At 36.2% G+C, this 23,111-nt stretch overlaps 2 protein-coding genes across 2 annotated transcripts in view; both read right to left on the bottom strand.

The window, feature by feature from the left end:
- Nucleotides 1-5,902: 5,902 nt before the first annotated feature.
- On the bottom strand, nt 5,903-11,658 carry LOC121319758. The gene is made up of 4 exons (XM_041257587.1): nt 11,561-11,658; nt 10,253-10,336; nt 7,346-9,770; nt 5,903-6,021 (listed from the first exon to the last, which is right to left on the bottom strand). Exons 2-4 carry the CDS (start codon nt 10,298-10,300, stop codon nt 5,903-5,905), a joined length of 2,592 nt encoding a protein of 863 aa, XP_041113521.1. The 5' UTR covers nt 10,301-10,336; nt 11,561-11,658.
- A 6,814-nt stretch (nt 11,659-18,472) lies between these two features.
- The window catches only part of LOC121318768 (FERM domain-containing protein 3-like), a 136,397-nt gene continuing 131,758 nt past the window's right edge, over nt 18,473-23,111 (bottom strand). The window contains exon 14 of the mRNA XM_041255806.1: nt 18,473-20,655. Coding sequence (XP_041111740.1) covers nt 19,988-20,655 — 668 coding nt within the window. The 3' untranslated portion in view covers nt 18,473-19,987. The remainder of the gene's footprint in view (nt 20,656-23,111) is intronic.

The raw sequence follows: 23,111 nt of genomic DNA, 5'->3' as shown, positions 1-23,111 counted from the left end.
TGGCGTCCTCGCCCCAGTCAACTTTCATAGTTGACATCTTTTAAAAATCTAACTCCTCTTTACCACAGGAAAGTAAACAGTCAGGAGATTGTAACAACCAATCATATTTCACAACCATGCACGTGATAAAAAACATCCCTACAAATCACTTAGTAGATCGCTTGAAAGTGGCGCTTGTCTCTACTGTAAGCAACCAGTTGTTCCTGCAACTGCTTAACAGGTTGCAGGAACATACACAAATAATCGATTCAGTTGCACGCAACCGTTGCACTACTGATCACTCAGGTGTGGACATGGCTTCATAGAGGCGAGCACACAGTGGATTTTAAACTGGTCTGAGCAGGTCGAATTTCGCCATCGCCCTGATGAGATTATCAACATAATAACCTGCCTCCGTTCAGCTTCCGTTTTGCTCCACTGCTGGCGGACTTGATAAAAACACCCTGAACACTGTGATTGATAGTTGAGGCTGCCAGAGTGAATGTTAATAAATACTATTCTCTAATTATCAGTGCAGACACAAATTAAAGGATGCTCATGTCTATGTTAGCAGACAATATTTTTTAAAAAATAAATAAATATCGATACAGTGACCTCGTCAAGAAAAATATCACGGTTCATCGTGTGAATAGATAAATCGGCACACTCCTAGCTGGAAATAGGCCTATAATTTGTATGATTGTGTAAGGAGAGATTATGCTTTTTTTTCAGCCAGTCGTTTAATTTCAGACAGTTTTAGAGTAGAGGGAACCCTTCCAGATATCAAAGAGGAGTTAACAATGTGAGTTAGAGTAGGACCCAAGATAGGAGAACTCTCCCTAATAATCCAAGTAGGCCAAGGATCCAATACACAGGTCATAGGATTTAGTTTAGTTATGACAGACTTTAGGTCAGCCTCAGTTATCACAGTAAATTCCTTAAACATAGCAGTCGTAGATGAATAACTTTAGTTAATGTGTCAGTTTTATTATGAAAAAATATGTATTCTTATTATGATAAACATACGGAAAGATAAAATAACAGTGATGAATATTATTGGAGTTTCTTTATATTTATGTAAAGGCTATCAGATATACAGTGGCTTGCAAAAGTATTCAGACCCCTGACCAATTCTCTCATATTACTGAATTACAAATGTTACATTGAAATTTCATTCTGTTCGATATTTTATTTTAAAACACTTAAACTCAAAATCAATTATTGTAAGGTGACATTGGTTTTATGTTGGGAAATATTTTTAAGCATAAGTATTCAACCCCCACACATTAATATTTGGTAGAGCCACCTGTCGCTGCAAAGTTTGTACCAGCTTTGCACACAGTGATTTTGGCCCATTCTTCTTGGCAGATCTGTTCCAGGTTGTTCAGGTTGGTTGGACGATGCTTGTGGACCGCAATTTTCAAATAGTGCCACAGATTCTCAATGGGATTGAGATCAGGACTTTGACTGGGCCACTGTAGGACATTCACCTTTTTCTTCTTGAGCCATTCCAATGTTGCTTTGGCCTTGTGCTTGGGATCATTGTCCTGCTGAAAGGTAAATTTCCTCCCAAGCTTCAGTTTTTTAGTGGACTGAAGCAGATTCTCTTGCAGTATTTTCCTTTATTTTGCTCCATCCATTCTTCCTTCAATTGTAACAAGATGCCCAGTCCCTGCTGATGAGAAGCATCCCCACAGCATGATGCTGCCATACCATACTTCACTATAGGGATGGTATGTCTTGAGGCATGGGCAGTGTTAGGTTTGCGCCACACATAGTGCTTTGAGTTTTGGCCAATAAGCTCTATCTTGGTCTTATCTGACCACAAAACCTTTTCCCACATCGCAGCTGGCAAACTCCAGACATGCTTTCAGATGGTACTTTTTGAGTAACGGCTTCTTTCTTGCCACCCTCCCATACAGGCCAGTGTTATGCAGAGCTCTTGATATGGTTGACTGGTGCACCATTATTCCACTCCCAGCCACTGAACTCTGTAGCTCCTTCAAAGTGATTGTTGGCCTCTCTGTGGCTTCTCTCACAAGTCTCCTTGTTTGAGCGCTGGGTTTTGAGGGACGGCCTTTTCTTGGCAGTGCCTGGGTGGTGTGATGCAGCTTCCACTTCCTGATTATTGATCCAACTGTGCTCACTGGGATATCCAAACACTTGGATATTATTTTGTACCAATTCCCTAATCTATGCATTTGTATTACTTTATCTCTAACTTCTGTGGAATGCTATTGAGTCTTCATTTTCTTTCAGATTCACAGCCTTACCAATGATCCTTCAACAGTGGGGTTTTTATCTAGAAAATGTGACAGCAACTTTAATGGTTCACAGGTGGAGGCCAATGGTAAGGTAATTGTGTCCTCACTTGGGCAATTTCTTTCATCAGTGCAAACTGGGAGCTTCCACAGCACAGGGGTTGAATACTTATGCAAGCAAGATATTTCAGATTTTTATTTTTAAAAATATTTCCCAACACAAAACCAATGTCACCTTACAATAATTGATTCTGAGTTTAAGTGTTTAAAAATAAAATATCAAACAGATGAAATTTCAATGTACCATTTGTAATTCAGTAAAATGAGAGAATTGGTCAGGGGTCTGAATACTTTTGCAAGCCACTGTATAACTTTAAACCTGGATCGGCACACAGACAGCACTAGTGCGTGCTACAGATAATCTACAGCTATGGCCAAAAGTTTTGCATCACCTAGAATTTTAGGATTGAGAAAAACACTTAAAAAAAAAAAATTTAAAAACCAAATGAACATAATTTAGGTCTTTTATTTAACTTTGTGTAATCAAAGAAACTGCAAAAAGATATTGCAAAAGTCTACTGTTATGTAATTGAATGTTACCATAACATTATTCAACAGGTTTTATTCGACTTTATGAAGCAAAATTAGTTCATTTTATAGAGTGATACGAAACATTTGGCCATGGCTGTAGGTGATCTATGTTTCACAACCTTGCATATTACCATTCACAATTGTAGCGAGACCATTATTTTTCCTTTACCTTCATAATTTCTTATTCGAGGAAACATGCAAGTCTTTCTGTAATTCTATACAATGATCTATACAGTGTATGGAGTACCCACTCCCTGACTCACATCAGTATGAATCAGATCCTGTCTATTTACTTCAAATAAAAGGTTCACAGTTATGCTAATTTTTTACCATGAGTCACTCTTTTTGTTTTCAAAACCTGTATTAATTATATCTACAATTGTTTTTCAAAGAGATACAACGTGTCTTTACTCTTTACAATTAATCAAAGAAGAAATGGAGATTATCACTGCTTACAATGTATTTATGGAATGGGCAGTTTTTTTTTCTAAAAAACACAGTAATATATTAAAATACCCCATTAATTGTATTGGATGAAACTGTATTGGGAATAAAGATACATCCAGCATTTGGCATTTACTCATATATTCAAACTAAATTTCAGTGGTTACCTCAAATAAATATTGGGTAAAAGGTTAGAGGGTAGCTTTTACTACAACATATTAACATATATAATTAACATTACAAATAGTCCTCAACCTCCTTGGATGTCTTTCACTGTGGCACATGTCTATTATCTTGTACTCTGAAGCCACTATGGAGTTACATACACAAAAGGACATATACATTCTGTACATCATGCTATTTGCCACAAATAAAAGATCCAGGGTATGTTTTTTTCCAACCCTACTTCTAAATTGAATTTAAATAATGAGCTTTGTAAGTGGGCTGTTGCTAGTGACAACATAATGGCTCTATCCTGCATTCATGATATTCTCAAGGACATGTACAAAGAGTTTGCATCTGTTGGAGCCAAAAAGTAATGCAGGGCAAAAAGAAAAACAACAGCATAAATATTAACAACCAAAATATCATCCGCAGACCAATATACAATATTAATAAATACATTTGAGAAAACTATATATAATAGATAGATAGATAGATAGATAGATAGATAGATAGATAGATAGATAGATTCTGTACAATAAGAAATGAAAAAACTCCCAAACTCTCTCTCGCTTAACACATTATGCATTAATATGGTTCAATTTTAGCTTTAAAGACACAACAAAAGAATCGCATGAAAATAATGGCTGCACAAAAACTGCTCAGAATGTTTGGTTCTATATTTTCCCTTTTCATCAATTTTATTGAGCTTTTGAATAAAATTGTGTAAGGATTGATGAAACATTACATTAAGATTAATGTAAAGCCTCCCCTTAAAAAAAGTTCACTATAGTAAAAGCATAGAATAAACCAATAAAACATATTAATATGTTTAAAAAAGGTAAAACATTGTAAACGCATAGAATAAACCAATAAAGCATATTGAAAGCATAGCAAACCAGAGAGGTTTAATAAAGAATATTAAAAAAAAAAAAAAAAAAAAAAAAAAAACAGGATAAGCCATTGTAAACGCATATATAACCATGGGAAAAGGATGGCAAACTTTCAAAATTACTGTGCCAAAACACACTGGTAAACTTTTACTTTATACTCTCTAGTGGAAACAATAGTCATCTCAGATAATTCTCAAACACCATAATCATGGTTCATGGTAATCATGGAATTCCTATCATCATGCAGTACAAATACAGTCCAGCAGGTGTCATTATTAATGGCAATGGAAAGCTTCACACTACTTTATATTTTACACTAAGATACCTTAAAGTAACATTGAGATAAAGATTAATTAAGCCTACACATTGAAAAATATGCATAACTGTTCTTACTAAAGTCACGAAAGCCTGATATTAAGGAATGAGAAACGTACAAAATATGTCAAACATGACATTGTGCTCTGTTTCTCTATATATTACTTTTAGCTGAAATAGGTTCTCTTCCATAGTTTGTCAAAAACATATATGCCCCCAACACATAGCACACATACAGATGGCCCTCATAGTTGCAAAAAATATTTCTAATTGTTTTACTTAAATGTTAAGATTTGTAAAATCATTGCTAGTCATCATAACTGATTTCAGTGAAGGATCTATATCTAAAGAAGTGTTTCTTGTTTGTTTTAAAGAAGCAACACATGTGTACATACGTGTTTTTCAGTATTAGTGGGTTATAAAACCACCCATTCAGTATAATACCTGTATCTGTTATTATTATGAAGTGAGATGAGAGAGTTAAGTGGTGCTTTCAGTTGCTGCTCCAACGACTAGCATTAGTCTATCTAAGCTGCTGGAAGGAGTTAGCAATTGCTCTCTGAATAAATTAAAGCTCTATTTGTATTATTCCCATAGCTTCTCCACAGCCTCTCCTGATCTTGGTCAGGCATGATAGACACAGTTGTCTGGCGATGCCTGCAGCAACATCAGCTCAGACTCTCACTGTATAAAGAATGAAGAATTTAAATAAAAAGGGATCTCTGACAGAACTGAAACGAAGTCAGAAAAGACACAGTGCTTTTAACAATAATTCAATAAAGAAACAAAACCACTAGCTTAATGTACCTAGTTTGGTGCTGATGCTAGTTCCAGTGCATTTCCACTGTTTTTAAAAAGCTAATAATTTAACAGTAGGCAGTATCTTTCACATTCGCAGAAAATGTTGCACTGGCACAAGCAACATAAATTATTTAAAAAAAAAAAAACTTATAAGCTATTTACATTTCATAAACATAACTACAGACATTAATATTAATCCCATATTGCATTTTGTTTTAAGTATTAGAAGGGACAGGCAAAAATAAAGCACAACCACTAACCCTGGCCCAAAACAGAACCCTTTTAACTTTGTGTTTCTTTTAATATTACTACATACAAATAGAAAAGGCCCTGAAAAATAGAGACTATTGGCAAGTCTGTTTTCATGTAAATTCTTCTCATTATTTTTATTTTTTCAGTTAATATTTGTATTTATTTTTGTTTAATGGTATAAAAATTCCAGTTTATTAAATGTGTTTACCTTGGCTTTAATTGTCCGTGACTGTAAGATGACCATGCAATGCTTGACTTCTCCCAGTACCTTTTATGCCCAGACAGACTGGTTTGAATGTTTTTGAACTTCTTGGGCTTCAGGTCTAATAAGAGTGAATTAAAAACAGATTATTAAGGAATAAAAAAGTGTAAAAGAAATGCAAATGTTAAAAAAAAAACAACAAAAAAAAACTTCTGGTTATTTTACAAACTAAAAGCCATGCCAAGTTGTTTGTTGTTACATTTAAAACTTTTTTTGAAATGAGTGCCACATATATTATAAAACTGCAAGCATATCCAATCTTAAATTATATATGTGTGAGTACTGTAAGTGACTTATATGGGATGCACAGAACCTGAAAAGTCATGTGTCAAGGTATCAGACCACTTGATTCTTTATAAATGGCATAACTAGTCCTAAACTCAGCCCATCAGAAATGTTAAACTTGTTTTGATGTTTATAAACACAGTGGTTTCAGTTGTTTCATATTTCCAGTTTAACACACAAACACATGCACGCACGCACGCACGCACGCACGAACACAAACACACACACACACACACACACACACACACACACACACACACACACACACACACACACACTCATAAATATATGTATATATGGTTAGGTTTTTACAATGCTTCACCACACTTCTGTGGTTTTCTAAGCTTTTAGTATGCTTTACTACATTTTGCAATGCTTTCACCATAATAAACCACAGTAAAAACCACAAAGCTAATGCGGAATAATCTATTTCTTTAATGTACAGTACTACTAATGCAAAATACCCTAACCTTGTAAGTTGGTTCAGAAATGGTCTGAGACAAGGTTAATTCAATCTGACATAACCCATCTTTCTGCAAGTCAGGTTCATCCAATTACCTTGCCCCTGTATCATTAATATGACATCTGTTAAGCGGCATTGAGGAAAATGTCACAGAACAAGGGAAGGCTTTGAAGGAAGCACGCTGGCATTTGTATTTGTATCAGTCCAATTTCCTTTGATCCTATTGATTAAATACGATTATCTAAAATTACTAAATAGCAGACTTTTTTTCATAGCATTCTTTATTGTATTAGTTGATGTTAACAAGAGGGACAATAAATAAATCATACAGTACAACACTTGGGAGATTAATATGGAGTTAAAAGGCTGCACCAAATGAAACATTGATTTGAAAATTCTGGTAGTTTTTGTAATTAATATAGTGTAAATTAACAGCACTGGATTTCAAAATGTTGTTTGTATGTGTATGTGCACATAAAGTGATTTATATACAGTATAGAGCTGCGTGGGTTTCGATCATCAACCATACAACATTGCATGACTTCAACGATTCAAGGTCATAATTCAAAGTCTCTGCACATGTTAGTTCATTCGCTGATACAGGAAGTTATTCAACCTAGCTAAACACACCCTTTACCTTGCAATGTTTTTCTTGTTTGATCACTAGTAGTTGGAGGTGTGGTATAATATTCCTGCTCAAAAACACGACTTTCAAGAAGGGTTGTGTTTTGAACTTCTGAAGCTTGCTCTGTGATTGCATGAGCAAGAGTTAGTATATCCTGCTCTTCAACCCCCAGAATGTTGTCTACAGATGATAACACACCACAGCTACTCTGCTCACAGTCAGGAGCACAGTCATTTAGCTCACTGCTTGCTCTGGGCTCCCTCTGCTGGTGAAACTGAGTTTTCCCATTCCTGCTGCAGCTTCTATTGATGGCATCACTTCTTTCATTGATGTCACTTCCTGCAAATAGATCACAATGTTGGGACACAACTGTCCCTCCTGTGTGTCTGTCGTACTTCATGTTCTCAGACTGGCTTAATTCAGAGGTATTCACACCATTCAGATTTTTAATGCCTTTGAGATGTTCAATGTACATCAGATATTTTTCATAAACACTAAGACTAGAGCCTTGTTCTGTATTGCAATTGGTGTTGGAACCTTCAGAACTAACAGATTCAGGAAGACTACTAAATGTTTTTGTAGATTCAACTAAGTATGTATTTTCTTTTGATAAATTAATTTTTTTCATTGGCATACTCTGTACTTTTAAATTCAATATCTGGCTGTTGTCTTCTTTGCAAAGCCTTGGTATAATTCCAATCAGTGCACAACCACAATGAATGCACCAGTTGCTATCCGGATCATTTGGGCTTGAACATTCAGGACAGAACCTGAACATATTGTTGGAATTGTGTTGTGCAGGGTGGACAAGATTATCCTTTGTGCAGTTCAGATATGAGACTTTTTCTTCCTTTCCCTCCATGATATTGCAATGCTCTTTATCCAGACTCACACTGTTCACCATGAAAGTCCCCCCTGTGCTTTTGTCTATCGTTTCAATTGTGTCTCCATTCATGTGATAATCCTCCTTCTTAGGTGTTTTTAAATCTGAACCTAGATTTACTTTCAGCTCTTTTACCAGTTCTGCATGATTCAAAAGCAGGTCACTGTCTTCTCGATTCACCTCAGCAGTGTTGCGGTACTTCAGATTTTCTGTAGCATACCACGTAGATGCTGCACCACTGCCTTCCTTGGTTTCCCAAGCATCGTGTTTTAAATGCAGCCTGGAAGTAGCATCCACCAACTTGTGCACTTGTTTCTCTGGAACATCTACTGACCCAAACCAATTTTTCATAGACTCTGTTTTCAGTGTCAGTGTTCTGGCAGAACTTTTCTCTGAGCACTCATCAAGATCTGTGTAGTGTGAAGGATTGGCAATTGTAGCGGACCTATTTGCAAAAGCATAAGGGTATTCTTCATCAGAATCATCCTGAAGAGGAGACCAAAAATATTTTTCTTCCTGGTAATGAGTAGATTTGTTTGTAGAGCAACCAGATACAAGTGGATGTATGTTTTCTAAAACTTCATTTTCACTAGACTTGATAAGGTTTATTTGATTTATTTCACCAGCATATTCTGGACTAGTCATCTGTCTACAGATCATTTCTTGGATCCCAGTACAGTAGCCACACTCAGAAACTTTTTTATAGCTAGAGTCATCATAAGTTGACGATTTGTTTACGTTCAATAAAGAGTCCTGGTATATCCTTTTCTGCCTCTCATTATAACCAGCGTAGTTTACTTTCTCTGAATCAACCTGATTGATCTGTAAATCCACAGGCTGAAGAAGAGACCCTCTGTTGGCCCACAGATTGGGTGAAGGACATATGTCTTCTAATCTGGAATCCTTCATCATGTCAAAGGAAGAGCTTGTTCTTGTGCTGATACCAATGGGCAGGCTACCATCAGACTCATGTATCCAAAAAGAAGAACAGGTTCCTGAATGTTCTATACCACTATTTTTAAAAAGGCTCTGAGATCTCTCCTGGAGGGGCACTTCTGAGGATGGCAGTCCATTGTCTTCCTCGCACGGTTTAATGTAATTCTGAGCCCATCTTAAAACATACCTCATCTTCTCAGTTTCTGAAACTGTTACGTCTTCAAGAAGGGAATAGTCTAGATCTGCACTACCAGTCCTCCCTGTGGGAGACTGTGCATCTATGACTGTGTCAGGATTGTTATTTAAAAATTCCATGCAAGTTAGTTCATGGGCTGGCTTTATGTTTCTGTCAGCTTTCTGTTCTGAGAGTTCAGAAGAATGAGGTACTTTAATGACAGGGCCGTCAACTGTATTCACCTCATTAGGACTCGAAAATGATGCCCTGGAAACAGATGGTGGTGTTCCAGCATCAGCTGGGTCTGATGGCTTGCTTCCCTGATTAAAATAAGCCAGGCGTTTGACTCTCAAGGCTTTCAGGTTGCGTGTCCGTGGACTGTCTGTATCATAGACAGTCTCAGCATCTAGACGCTTCATAGTTCTTGCAGTTAAAGGTTGAACCTGAAAAAGTACGTAAATTGTTGTTATTAAACTGTTATTAGACATTCCCTTTTATAGCTGCAGGTTAAAAGGATGAATTTTAGGAGGTTATGCGGTGCCACAGGTTAATTTACTAGCTTCCAAGCAAGTGTTTAAAACCAGGTTAAGTCCAAAGGGTTTGGCAGTCTCAGGTTAGAAACAATTGGCTATTTTTTCCACATTACACAACAGCCACATAATTCAAAGTTAGCACAACTGGCAGTCTGTACGTACTGCACGTGATAAAGGCTGCTGAGGGATGAATGGCAGGAGGTTTGCAGGTCAAGATTGGGGTGCTATAAGGGAAAGGTATCAACACACTGTTCTTTAAAAATGTTATCAGTTCAAATAAGAGCTCCTTCACGTACACTTCTTACACTGCAGAGTTCAGCTGATTTTTCACTTTAAAGTACTCCTTGTGCTGTTAAACCAAAGAGATTGAGAATAGCCAATAAACGTGGTACCTGATTCTGCGGTCCAGATGCCAAATCTTGCCGTGAATTTAGCATCATTATTCCTTTGTTTTGTTTACAGTGTGCGTCAGAAGTCTGAAAATAACAAAACACCATCTGTTTAAGCAAATAAGAATCTCATATTTAAAATGAATCTGAATGGCTGATCAGGAAAACTGGACCCTAATAATGTGGCAATTCCAGGCAGATTTTGTATCATGCATAGCTTTGCAACTGTTTATTTTTTATTTGTACTACTATTGTTGTTTTTCAGTTAGCATACAATTTATGCCAAAGTTAACTAATAAATTAAACTATGCCATTACTTCCCTTGTAAAAGTATTTTTGCAGTTTTTCACAAGATGCATTTACCATAGTTTATCCTGGTTTGCCATGTTTATTAAAATGCTTTACCATACCTCATTATTCTTTAAAATGCTTACCTATGCTTCACCATTCTTTCACTATGCTTGAATACACTTGGCTATGCTTTTACTATGGGATACCAAAGATCTACTACCTGTAGTAAGTCATTGGTGAACACGATGTAGTTGACCTGACATCACTGACTTACATTATGAAATTTTATTGTTATAGCTCGATCTAGATCCTTTAATATTATTGTATTAACCTTTAAAATATATATATATAGATATAGATATATAATATATATATATTATATAATATAAATATAATATATATATATTATATAATATATGATTACATAGTATTAATGTTTATTGAAATGTATCAGGTGTGGTTTACCAAAGCTTAATGGAATGAAACACCTGTAGTTTATCATTTCTGTTACTCTTCTTTTAGTGTTTGTTTTTTTTTAAACTGAACATTATTGCAGGGAATACACGATTATTTAAAACGTTATATTGTAGTGGGTTCCTCGTGAGTGAATACATCAGTGGTTTCAGTGTGAATGAAAACATGAAGAGACTGCTCTAACTGTAAAAACGCAACCACTAGCCACCTGGCAACAAGCATTAAAAAACGTTTTGTTTTGTTGTTTTTTTTTTTTTGTTTTTGTTTTTTTTTTTTTTTTTTTTTTATCATTTCATAAATACAAATATTCTAAGTGTTTGATAATAATCTAAACCGCGTAAATGAAGGATTTTATCTAGGGAGAAATTCAAGTTAAGTAAAGAAAAAACACAAACAACAAATATGCTTTCATGTTCCACAATTGCAGCTAATTGCTGTTGTTCCCTGCCTTGTACATTTACTCCTGTTAATAAATACTCAGCATTTAAGACTTGAGATTTAAGAATCATATTCAAATAAATAATAAGAAATAAAAATAATTCTTACTTGGATATAGGTTTTGTTTAAATCACTTTTTCTTTTCAAATCTATCCATAATAATGCATTGTTGAGAAGATGGTTCGGTTTCCAAACTCTTGCTTCGAATCCAGCGTCATTGTATCAAGCTGTCTCCTTGGAAACTGGGCGGGGATTCTCAGAAGTAAAACTGTTGCCTGGGAAATAACCGGAAGGTTGCTTGTAGTACGCCTCTCTGATGTTTTGATATTGAATTTGGCATTTCCTGATGGAATTTAGCGATGATATTTGCTTTCTTTTGGGGGACAAAATTACGCATGTGCGATACATCAGGGCACTTTTGCCATGTAAGTGCTAGTAATAGGTGATCTGCTTCCATCCCGTTTAGATTTTTATTTTTTTTATTTTTTAATCTGCAAGGTTACTTAACAAGCCCGTGTCGGGAGATCTTTTCCTTTTCCTTCCAGGTCGAACAGAGCATAAAACTGCTGGAGACAATGCTTGTCAAAACAAACTACTTCGGTTAATGCAGAATGCACAGAATGGAATATGGAATACTAAACATTCACGCAGAAATCATATTTTGTATTGGAAAACTGGGGCACTGCAGCTTGAATTAATTCAATTTGAAGCAGATATGTATGAAAGTGAAATTTATGCTTTCTTCTGGCATCATAATGCTACTTACTGATATTAGTTATATTGATTTAAAAAATGATTTATTATAATGTGTTGTAGGTTGTGGAGAGTACGTATTACTTCACACACTGAAATGAAAGCATTACACTGTATATATTTATCCAAGGCCGCCTCTCTAAAAAAATTAAGTAGGCTTATTATTTTATCTTTATAAAATGGCGTAGCAGTCTTATTTGGAGTAGAATAAATACATTTTTTTTTTTTTTTTTTTGTTTTTTTTTTTTTTTTTTTTTTAGAATAACAGCAGTGAAACAAGATAACTGTTTGACCTAGTGGACATTTCTGTGTGGTATTGTCATTCCATCTTGAGTCTAGACCAGCATTATGTATGGTCTGCCTCTATTAAAGCTTTTGCTGTTTTTGGCACGTCTTAAAACCCCACTTCAAGAAAGTGTACAAAGTTAAATTAGTAGTTAGTTTACAGTGGTCAAAAAAACAAAACGTTAGAAATGGAAGCAGCGATATTAACCACTATAAATATATATATATATATATATATATATATATATATATATATATATATATATATATATTATAGTGGTCAATTATATATATTATAGTGGTCAATTATATATATTACGTTTGGGATTTTTATTGTAGCCGTACTCATATAAAACAATACAGCTCTCTATGTATTTGTTTATTTGGACATACAAACAATGATTCAAAATGCACTTTACAAAGTTCATAAGGCTTAAGTTCCAGCATTTGTCAGACCATAGGAAAGGTTTTTTTTTTTTTTATTCCTCCCAGAGTTGAGTTTACAAACAGAGGTTAAACAACAAATCAACTCCTGCAAACAAATGACAAAAAACTAGAAATACAGAGCCTACGTGATCTGTACATTCCACCATCCTTGTGTTAATGGGTTATAATGGCTTAAAAATCACTCTGCAGTAAATGCAGCCTTAACCAAAACAGAACAAACTGTATATCGAGATATGATCATGTACATTTCTTTCTCAAATAAACTAAGAAATGTAATTATTTTATTATATGAACGACAGTCACTTTTGCACCGTATAATTGTCCAGTACCAGTGACAATATGTTGTGATCAAGGCTTTTCTGTGTCAGGCAGTGAAATATTTGACTATAATCTTATACAGTTTTTCTCTTCGTTCTGGTGCCTCGGTTCATTTGGTTAAGTCATTTATTCTTTTATGTTGTTATATGTTTATTAAATATTCTTGCTGTATGCCTTAAGGCCATTGCACACTGGATCCGTTCCATAATTTATCACCCATCATTCGGTCATCTGTAAATTGAGTTGATTGCACACCAGAGTAATTTGTGTAGTCGCAAATTCAGCACAAAGACACCGTCTTTATACAGCTCTACTTTTGCATGGCCAGGTGTCTTCCTCCATTAAATATTTATTAATATGTTAAATATGGATTAAGATACAGTGTGCGGTGTCCTTTAACAGACAAAGGTATTTTGACATTGTTACTGGTCACATAACGGCCTCACATCATATTGAAGAGTGATATTCTACCATGAATATGGATCCAACTCAGCAGATAGGTCAGCATTCAGAGATACAAAGCAACATTGGTTTTAAACCCTGTTAACATTTGCTAGAAGTGTGATAGTAAGGTCATAGTGTTGTAAAGTTTGCTACTCTTATACTAACGTGTTAAATGATTGTGTTTCCAAATTTATTTCATGCTGTGCATATACCATAGGCATTGCTTAAAACCTAACATGTCTAAAAATCTCTGTACTGCACTTACATTCATGTATACTAACTGACAGGTCACTTACGCTATCAGCCATCAGCCATCAGCCATCAGCCAAAAGCACCTTTAGTCAGAATGCTAAATTAGTCCATAGTATAAACCTGTGTAAATTACATAGGCGATAATTGCTAGCTGCTTTGTCAAGAGTTTAACACTTAAATGATTTACAGTAAATCTTCTGTCAATCCAATCCGATCACACTGGATGGCTTGTGTATAAACAACCTAGAAGAGAGGGTCAGGAAAATACAGAAAACAGAAGCCCATTCACTTACGCAAGATGAATACATTAGGTGTCTTGGAAAACTTACTGAGTAGAATTGCAAGGTGTCTCAGTAGCATTTAACTATAAAAGCCATGCATTTGTGAAATGTAGCGGGAATTTCAAAATTAAGTTTTTTTTTGTTTTTGTTTTCTTTTGTTTTTGGATAATCATTTGGGATTCACTTGCAGAACCTACTGTTTTATTTCTACATGCAATGCCTCTGAACTTTAAGCTCTTTACATTATTTACAATAATATGCATGCACTCAAAAGACCCTTCACTTTCCCCATCAAGTTTGATTATTTGCTGGAAGAAAGTGAAAAAAGAACAACCCAAAAAAATGACTTTGTGAAACAATACAGTGATGTGAAAAATCTCCATTAAAGGCAGTGCAGGTAAAAAACCAAACTGTTTACATCGCAGTTTTTATGTAATCAGATTCATTTAAAAGTACTATTTTTGGGGGGGGGGGGGGGCAACCCAGGCTTGCAATTCCCAACTAACCACTGTACAAAAGATCACTGGACAACTGTTATTGTGTGCTCATACCTCATTACCTCGTCAGCAGTATTCAAGACACATGGTACCCCAGTGTTACCCACTGATTTCAGTAACAGTACCTGAACGAAACGCGTAGATTTTACTTGATGGAGTAATAATTATCTACTTTTATCGGACTGGAAATAATCATAACTTTTTACTGGTCTTACCATGTGAGAACATAACACCATAAGGTTCTAGTCAGACTTATTCAACTTTTTAAAGTTTGCTTAAATAGTTGTTTCAATCGATAAGACCATTCAGGGAATGACCCTCAATAACATTTTTTGTGGGATAAATACAGTCAATGAAAGTTCTGTTTACTCCATAAGGAAAGCCATAATTCGCAAAAGGCTACTGCCTTTTTGTGTCAAATCTATATATACTGTCCCTGCAAAAAAATATTCTACTGTCTAGTTTAGGTAGCATTCTTTTGTTTTAAAGGAATCCTAACCAATGTTTTATAATAATTTTTCTTGCCTCTTGTTAGCGCAAGCAATATTATAAGTGCATCCCACTTTTTCTTTTGTTGAATGTCTTTTGATTATTTGCTTGTATTTTTCCATTTGAGAAATGTAGACATTTTAAAGACAATACCATGGAAGAAAAGTTGTTGCTTCCTGTTGCCTTTTCACTTCATGCATTCAAAAACACACCCCAATTTACAAGCTGCAACCAGACCTAATGACCTCCAGAAAAGGTAACTTTAACTGGATGTAATAATTTATCTATCTGCGTATTTCTGAACTAAAGTAAAACCAAGAAAGTGAATAACTGGATTATAAGCACAATAAATGGGTGTCAATAATAATTTTAATAAAGCTAATAAGAAACATTGGTTAGCGCTCCTTTAAAATATTCTAATGACATGATATTTCAAATCTCTACTCCCAATTCAAAGTCACCTTTAATCCCCAACAATTAAAGTGCCATTATTGTGATTCATAAAGATTGTGCTTGTAACAAACCCACTGAGCTCCCCATTACAGACATTAAAAATTATCTGCATCCTATCATGCCCATTTCTTCAACAAATCTGTACATTTAAATAAGTTTGCACTAAAAAAAAAAAATCCTTGTATCACATAAAAATATACAAAACATTAAAAACAGCATAAACAAAGTTGCTTGTATAGGCCTTGGTTGTTGTTGTTTTTTGTTTGTTTTTTGTTATTTGATAAGGGTTGCTTTCAAATGTTTGTGTGTCTTATCTGTTTATCAGAGGAACAAGCGTATTGTATCCTGCTACTGAAAAAAAAAACCTGTATAGAGGTATACTTAGTGTTCTGCATTTTTGATTTTTATCTTTAAAAACATTTTCTGGAAATTTTTCAGAGTTTATTTTACATATATCAAAACAGGGATAAAATCAGTAAAAAAAATAATAATAATAATAATAATAATAATAATAATAATAATAATAATAATAATAATTGATACTATTTAAACAGACTTAAATTGATTAACTGTTTTTATTTGCAAAGGTTTTACTCTTTTACTCACAATGACCCAAAACATCTTTATATACACACACACACACACACGACCTGGTCTAAAAAAATATGCAACCTCTGCCTCATCTGATCCACTTCTACTATTTTTGCTTTTTGTATAGTCCGGAACATTCGTTTTCTTTTGAATATTCATAAACTGATTTTCTCCCCATTCCTCATCCACTAAAAATATTATATTTTCATGTAAGTTTTTCTATTTCATTTTTTGATCAAACTAGCAGTTACTATGCCCTGCAATTGCTACAATAATCATACTTTGATTGGCCAACATAGTCAGGTGATAATGTGTTTGTGAAACGACAGAGAACTGTATCCTAGGATACAGTGTAGGGCTCCAGAGTCAAAATAAAACAGCACTTTAATCAACATATTGTGTATTTCCTAGAAAATAGTACCGGCAAAATATTGAATAACAGACAAAAATAGGGTAAAAATCAGTAAAAACCAACCAGTTGAAAAAAAAAAAAAAAAAAAATGTAATTTTTTGGCAAAATTTGTAATAAACCAGAAACGCGGAACACTAAATATACTCCAACCACTGACCAAGCCACTTAAAAATTAAACTAATGAACCATGATTTGTAAAACGCATGTGTGTATATATACTCTTCAAAAACAAAAAAAAAAAAAAAAAAAAAAACACATAGGTGTTTTGAATGTACTTTTTATACCATTAGTATGACAGTTTGCATAGTAAAATAGACAGTTCCAAAGAACACATTCAATGCATTCAATAAAGTCCCTTTCAAAGGTCAAACAAAGTTCAAGGTTGACAGAAATCAGTAACGGGTATGCCCACCACTGGCATCAATGACGGCCTGACATCTCCTGCCCATGGATCGAATCAGAGCCTGGATAACATGCTGAAAATGGCAACCCACTCTTGCTCAAGTACCTGGAAAAGCCCTTGTAATGTCTGTGGCTCAGAGTGACATTGTCTCACACATCGATCAAACTCATCCCACAAATGCTCAATGGGGTTCAGATCTCATGATCGAGGCAGTTAGGAAAGCACTTGAACATTGTTCTGAGTGAGGAAAGCTGTGGTGGCCCGGGCTGTGTGCTGCTGTTCATTGTCATGCTGGAAAATTATGCTACGATGGTTCATGAATGGGATCACATGAGGCTGTATGATCTCATAACAATAGCGCTGAGCTGTCAGGTTGCCTTGAATATGAACAAGGTTGGTTCTGCCTCTGCCTGAGATTGCCGCCCACACCATGACACTCCCACCACCAAATCTGTCAACCTGCCACACACAGTTGGCTGCAAAACGTTCATGATGTCGCCTGTATACCTGGGCTCTTCCATCTGCACATAAAAGCAGAAATCTGGATTCATCACTGAACACCACATTTCTCCATCTTTGTATGGGCCATACTCTGTGATTATGACACGACTGAGGTCGTAGTAGAAAATGTTGCGCTGTAAGAATCACTCCTCTAAGTGGCCTTCTTGCTCGAATACCTGCCTCCCGTAGGCAATTTCTGACAGTGGTCGGGAATTCTATGCATTCCTGGTACTGCAGATGTAGAGGTTGCAGTGGTGAACCTGTCACATAAATGACGCGGGCATATAAATCTGTCCTGGGCTTCTGTCATCACACATGGTGTACCGGATCTTGGGCCACGTTTCTGGTATCGTCAAAAGTCATCCTATAGTGTTCTGGGAAACATTCAGACGCCATGCCACGGCATCCAAATGTCCAATAGCATTATTCTGTGTCTACAGGGAACACCAATATGACATGCAAATTGAGAACACTCCACTTTTATAGCCACATCCCGGCATGTTGCACGTGCAGCGAATTCATGTAAATATTGCAAGTCTTTAGCAAATTATGTTAATTTGGGGATATTCAAGAGTTTTGCCATTTTGACGTACGTCATGCGTTTTCAGTCCTGACAATGTAACACGCTGTCAGGAAAACGTGTTTAAATAAAATACAATTCTTTTGATCATTTGGTTGCAATTTGTAAGATATTGAAGAAAAAATATCTCCTATGCGTTTCTTTTTTTGAAGGATATATATAGAGAGAGAGCGAGAGAGAGAGGAACGAATTAGAGGAATGGTAGTTCTTTGTGCCAAGTTATCAGCAAGAACTTCCAGTGACTATCTATACAGCATGGATAGTTTACGTGTTTTCAGGGTATTGGCGCAGCAAAAGTAAATCAGCCAAAAGCACAATTTCATCGTTTTATTGCATATTTTTGCAGACCCCAGGCACTTTTATCCACGCATATATGAACTTGCTTTGTCAACATGGTAATACACTAGGGAACAGATTTTGATGTCTGTATCATTTATATTAAACAATGTATTGATATTTTAAAATGGACTAGTCACACGCAAAAAATCATATGGTCATATATTACGCTTTTACAGTTGTGCCTATTTGCTTGGTGCTGGCCAAGGTGGCCCCAGTTGTTTCTTCTAACTTCGCTTGTATTTTTGATACAAATTAGAAGAAACGGGGTAAACCTTGGCCCCCATCAGTTTTACATTTGTGCCTATTTGCTTTGTGCTGGGCAAGGTTGCCCCAATGGTTTCTTGAAACTTGGCTTGCGTTTTTGATATCTCTACTTTAAATGGCCGACCACTTTTGATAACTTAGAGTTTTTTCACATTTCCAATGTGTTTTTGTTTGAGATATATATAGCCAATTGATATAAAGTGGCCAAGAAGAAGGCCTCCAGGAAGATGGCAAGATGAAATTAGGAAACACGCTGGAGCAACGTGGAAATTAAATATAAGTCTTTGACTCCAAGTTGTCCACCTTTGTGAACACTATTTCATGTTTTGATGTTTGAGCTGGACGACAATTGTCTATACTTCATAGGATTTATGTTTGTTCTAAATAATACTGAATTATTTTTTTGTAATTACACACTATACTCTACTGAATTTGTTAGTTAAAATTGAATCAACTACGGAAATTATTTATTGATCACTTTCCCCCCCATAATGTTTAGAACCTGAAATCTATATCTTATCTACCACCTCTCCCTTTGTAAAAAAGTGCTTTGTAACTGGTTTTACATATTTTTTTTTTCTTAAGAGGATGGAATGGCATCTTCATCTTTAAAACTTCTATTATCTTTCTTTTTAGTAGTTTCATATTTGTTTATTTCTTGTAATATAGTTATTTTTAAACTGAAGCTGTTCACCAGAACATCACACAACCATTATTAATTGTACTTCAGTGACACCTATCCACCCCCTCCACGCGCATACCTTCCAAACTCTATCTTTGACTGCATGCTTAGCAACACCTCTTTATTTATTTTTTTTCTTTTTCTTTTTAATTGATACTCAACTTTGCTAACCTCCTCTAAACATTTTTTGAATCACAGACTATTCCCAAATTTAGTACCAACAAAAAGCATATCCATAATTTGGCTGCTCAAATTAAATACAGGTACATAATTAATGTAGCAAAAAAAAATATTTGATTACGCTTAACTAAGTGAAATTAACCTACTTTACGAGACACATTTGTTGGATAGATTTTGGTTTACAAGGAGGTGACCTAGTATATTATGAGCCCTTTACTGTAAAAATTATGTGATACACTACAACATAAGTCAAATCCCAGGCTTTACCACCCTTACTACAAACTCAGAGCAAACCCACAAGTAAATGAAAGCAACCCTTTTTCATGTTGAACAATTCAGGAGATGGATGCTTCTGTTGTTAATCTTAAGAGCCGCCTAGCTTGTCCAGGATGCTGTTTATTTTGCAGGCCATCCACTGGCAGAGGGGGCAGTAATACTCGTAGTGGAATTGCTCGAACTCTGGGGTCTGGCGGATCTCATGGAGGAAGGAGACGTCGATGTCAGACTCCAAGAGAACCAAGAGGAGGGGCAGGGCGAGCAGCAGCAATCCGAGTCCCACGGCAAGGAGCCGAGCGAAGCTGCGCATGCAGGCGTTCACTTGCTTGTTGCCCATCAGTAGCTCATAGCTGTAGCCCAGCACCCGACTCATCTCCTTCATCTCCTCCTCCTCCGCCATTAGGAAGGCCCTCTCGTCAGCCTCCAAGTCCTCATATGACTCAGTGTCATGCTCTGTCTCCTTCCCTGGTTTCACAGGGCTGCTGAAGAGCAGGTCAATACCCTCGTCCTCCACGGGTGTGGGTAGACCGCTGGTACTGGGGTTGTACATCAGCTCAGAGAAAGTCAGGGTCCCCCCCAACTCCTCCTCTTCCTCCTCCTCCTCCCCCCCACCTGGCCTCTCCTCAGCGGCCACCCCCACCATCTCATTCCCACTCTCCTCTTGAAATCTGCTTTCAGTCACCTCCCCTGGGTCCACGTCTGACTGGGACTGCTTTAATGGGGACAGGTGCGTGGTATCCTTCAATGCCTGCAGGCCTGAGGAGACAAAAAAAGGTTTATTTTTAACTTCTGATTGTACAAAGGCAGAAGGGACGAACACCTAAATGAAGAAAGTATGTGTGTGTTTAAACACATAGAGTACACACAGTATTAAGGGCAGCAGGGGAAACTGCAAAATGTGCGGTAAATGAAAGGTAAATAACAGCATACCAGCTCTATTGGAAATATATTTTGGGAATCTGAAAGGATTGTCAAGTAGTAAGCAGACAAACGTGTATATATGTGAATAAGGCAGATGTATTCGATGATAACTTCCCTCAAATATTTCAGTTGAGACCTTTGTCAGTTACTGTAAGTTCAACTGTAAAGTTTATTTATTTATTTATTTATCTGAAACAAAAAGACATTGGAAATGTGAAAGAAATGGCAAGTTATCAAAAGTGCCCAGCCATTTAAAGTGGAGATAAAACCAAGATTCAAGAAACCATTGTGGCTGCCTTGTCCAGCACAAAGCAAATAGGCACAACTGTAAAAGTGGTGGAGGTCAAAGTTGCCCCAATGGTTTCTTGAACTCTAAGATGCAGGCTTAGAGTTAGGCAGCCCTAAAGCCTTACACTACTATTTGTTTTGCCTCGGTATGATGGGATCAGCAGTTTTAAGGCTAGTTCCAAAAGAATATTAGCCCATTTTTTAAAGAAATAAAAATGTCACCAGTAGAGTTATTAAACCAGAAATAAAGTTGTTTCTTATTCATAAGAACATAAGAAAAGTGAGAAATTCAGCCCATCAAGGCTCGTCCCTTGTTAGCACACCATTTTCCCTACTGGGGGGAACTAGTCTTTTTTTAACATGTTCTCAGTGTTTTAGATCATACTACTTCATCTGGTAGGCGATTCCATGCATTTATAACTGCTTACGAAAGTGCTTCCTACCTTCTCTTCTAAACTTACTTTTACTCAGCTCCCTCTTGTTCTCTCTATGCACATTTTGAAGTAGTGTCTTCGGTTAACTATCTATACCATTTATGATTTTAAAGACTTCAAGTCTCCTCTATTCCTTTTTTCTAAGCTGAAAAGATGTAATTATTGTAACCTGTCCTTATAGCTCATGTCATTAACTCCTGAGATCAGCCTCCTTCTTTGTACCTTCTCAAGTGCAATGATGTATTTTTTGTAGTGTTACCAAAACTGCCACAGTATTCTTGGTGGGGTGTAACTAGGGAGTTGTATCATCTTAGGATGACCTCTCCAGACTTGTATTCCATGCTTTTTGCAATATAGCCTAACATTATAGTTGCCTTTTTACTTGCCTCGCCACATTGGCAAGATACTTTTAACAATGACTCCACTATAACCCCAAGGTCATTTTCAAAGTCCTCCCCCCTATTCCACCTGTTCATTTTATACTTAGAACATAAATTTTTTCGCCCAATATGCAAAACTTCACATTTCTTAACATTAAAATTAATTTGCCACAAGTTTGCCCAGTTACAGAGAAGGTCCAAATCCCTTTGAATTAGCTGAGCTGTGGATTCAGAGTCCACTCCTTCCCCAAGTTTGGTATCATCTGCAAATTTGGCAATCTTGCGATGTGTATTATGGTCCATGTCATTTATATATAGAAGGAACAGTAAGGATGCAAGTACAGACCCTTGTGGTACCCCACTGAGTACATCTCCCAATCTGATTTTACACCTCTCACAATTAATCTCTGCTTTCTATTTTTTAACCAGCTATGAATCCAATTATATGTCCTTAATTTATATGTACGTTTTTCATGTGGCACTTTGTTAAAGGCTTTTTTAAAAAAATCAAGATAAATTATATCGTAAGCATTGCCATCATCTGCGTCCTCAAACAATCTAGTAGGTTAGTCAAGCATGACCTCCCTCTTCTGAATCAATGCTGGCTATTCCCTATAATATTGTTGCTTCAAGCTTACCTCTTAATATTGCTTCTGTTATTTTACATGTTATGGAAGCTAAACTTATTGGTCTATAATAACCTTTTTTTTCCCCAAAAAGGTGCTCCAGTTATCTACGAACCCAAAACCCTCCCTTCTAAGTTCATTCTCTAACCATATATTTAAACCATTTTTTCTGATAAACCTCTTCTTCCCTGCTCACAGAACTGGAAGCATCCCAAAGAAGATTACTCCTTTTCTCTTTACACCTGGCACAGAGTTCAAAGAGCCTCTCTTTCAGTACCTCTGACCTCCTCTCACGTGTATTACTTGTCCCAACATGGACAATCACTGTTGGTTCTGTGCCTGCCCCGTTTATTACTCTGTCGATCACATCTTCAACTCTGGCACCAGGGAGACAAATAATACTCCTGTTTATTGGGTCCTTCTGACAAAAATTCCTGTGAACATGTCTTATGATTGTTTGCCTCTGACTGGCCCCACTGCTTTCTATCAGCAGTCTAGCTAGTAGTACCAACACTATCCTCCACTGTATTACTGAGCTGTTCTGTATCTGATGCAACTTCACT

The sequence above is a fragment of the Polyodon spathula genome, chromosome 1, assembly GCF_017654505.1.
Source record: "Polyodon spathula isolate WHYD16114869_AA chromosome 1, ASM1765450v1, whole genome shotgun sequence".
Taxonomy (NCBI): Eukaryota; Metazoa; Chordata; class Actinopteri; order Acipenseriformes; family Polyodontidae; genus Polyodon; species Polyodon spathula.
This window is presented reverse-complemented; position numbering and strand designations above follow the sequence as displayed.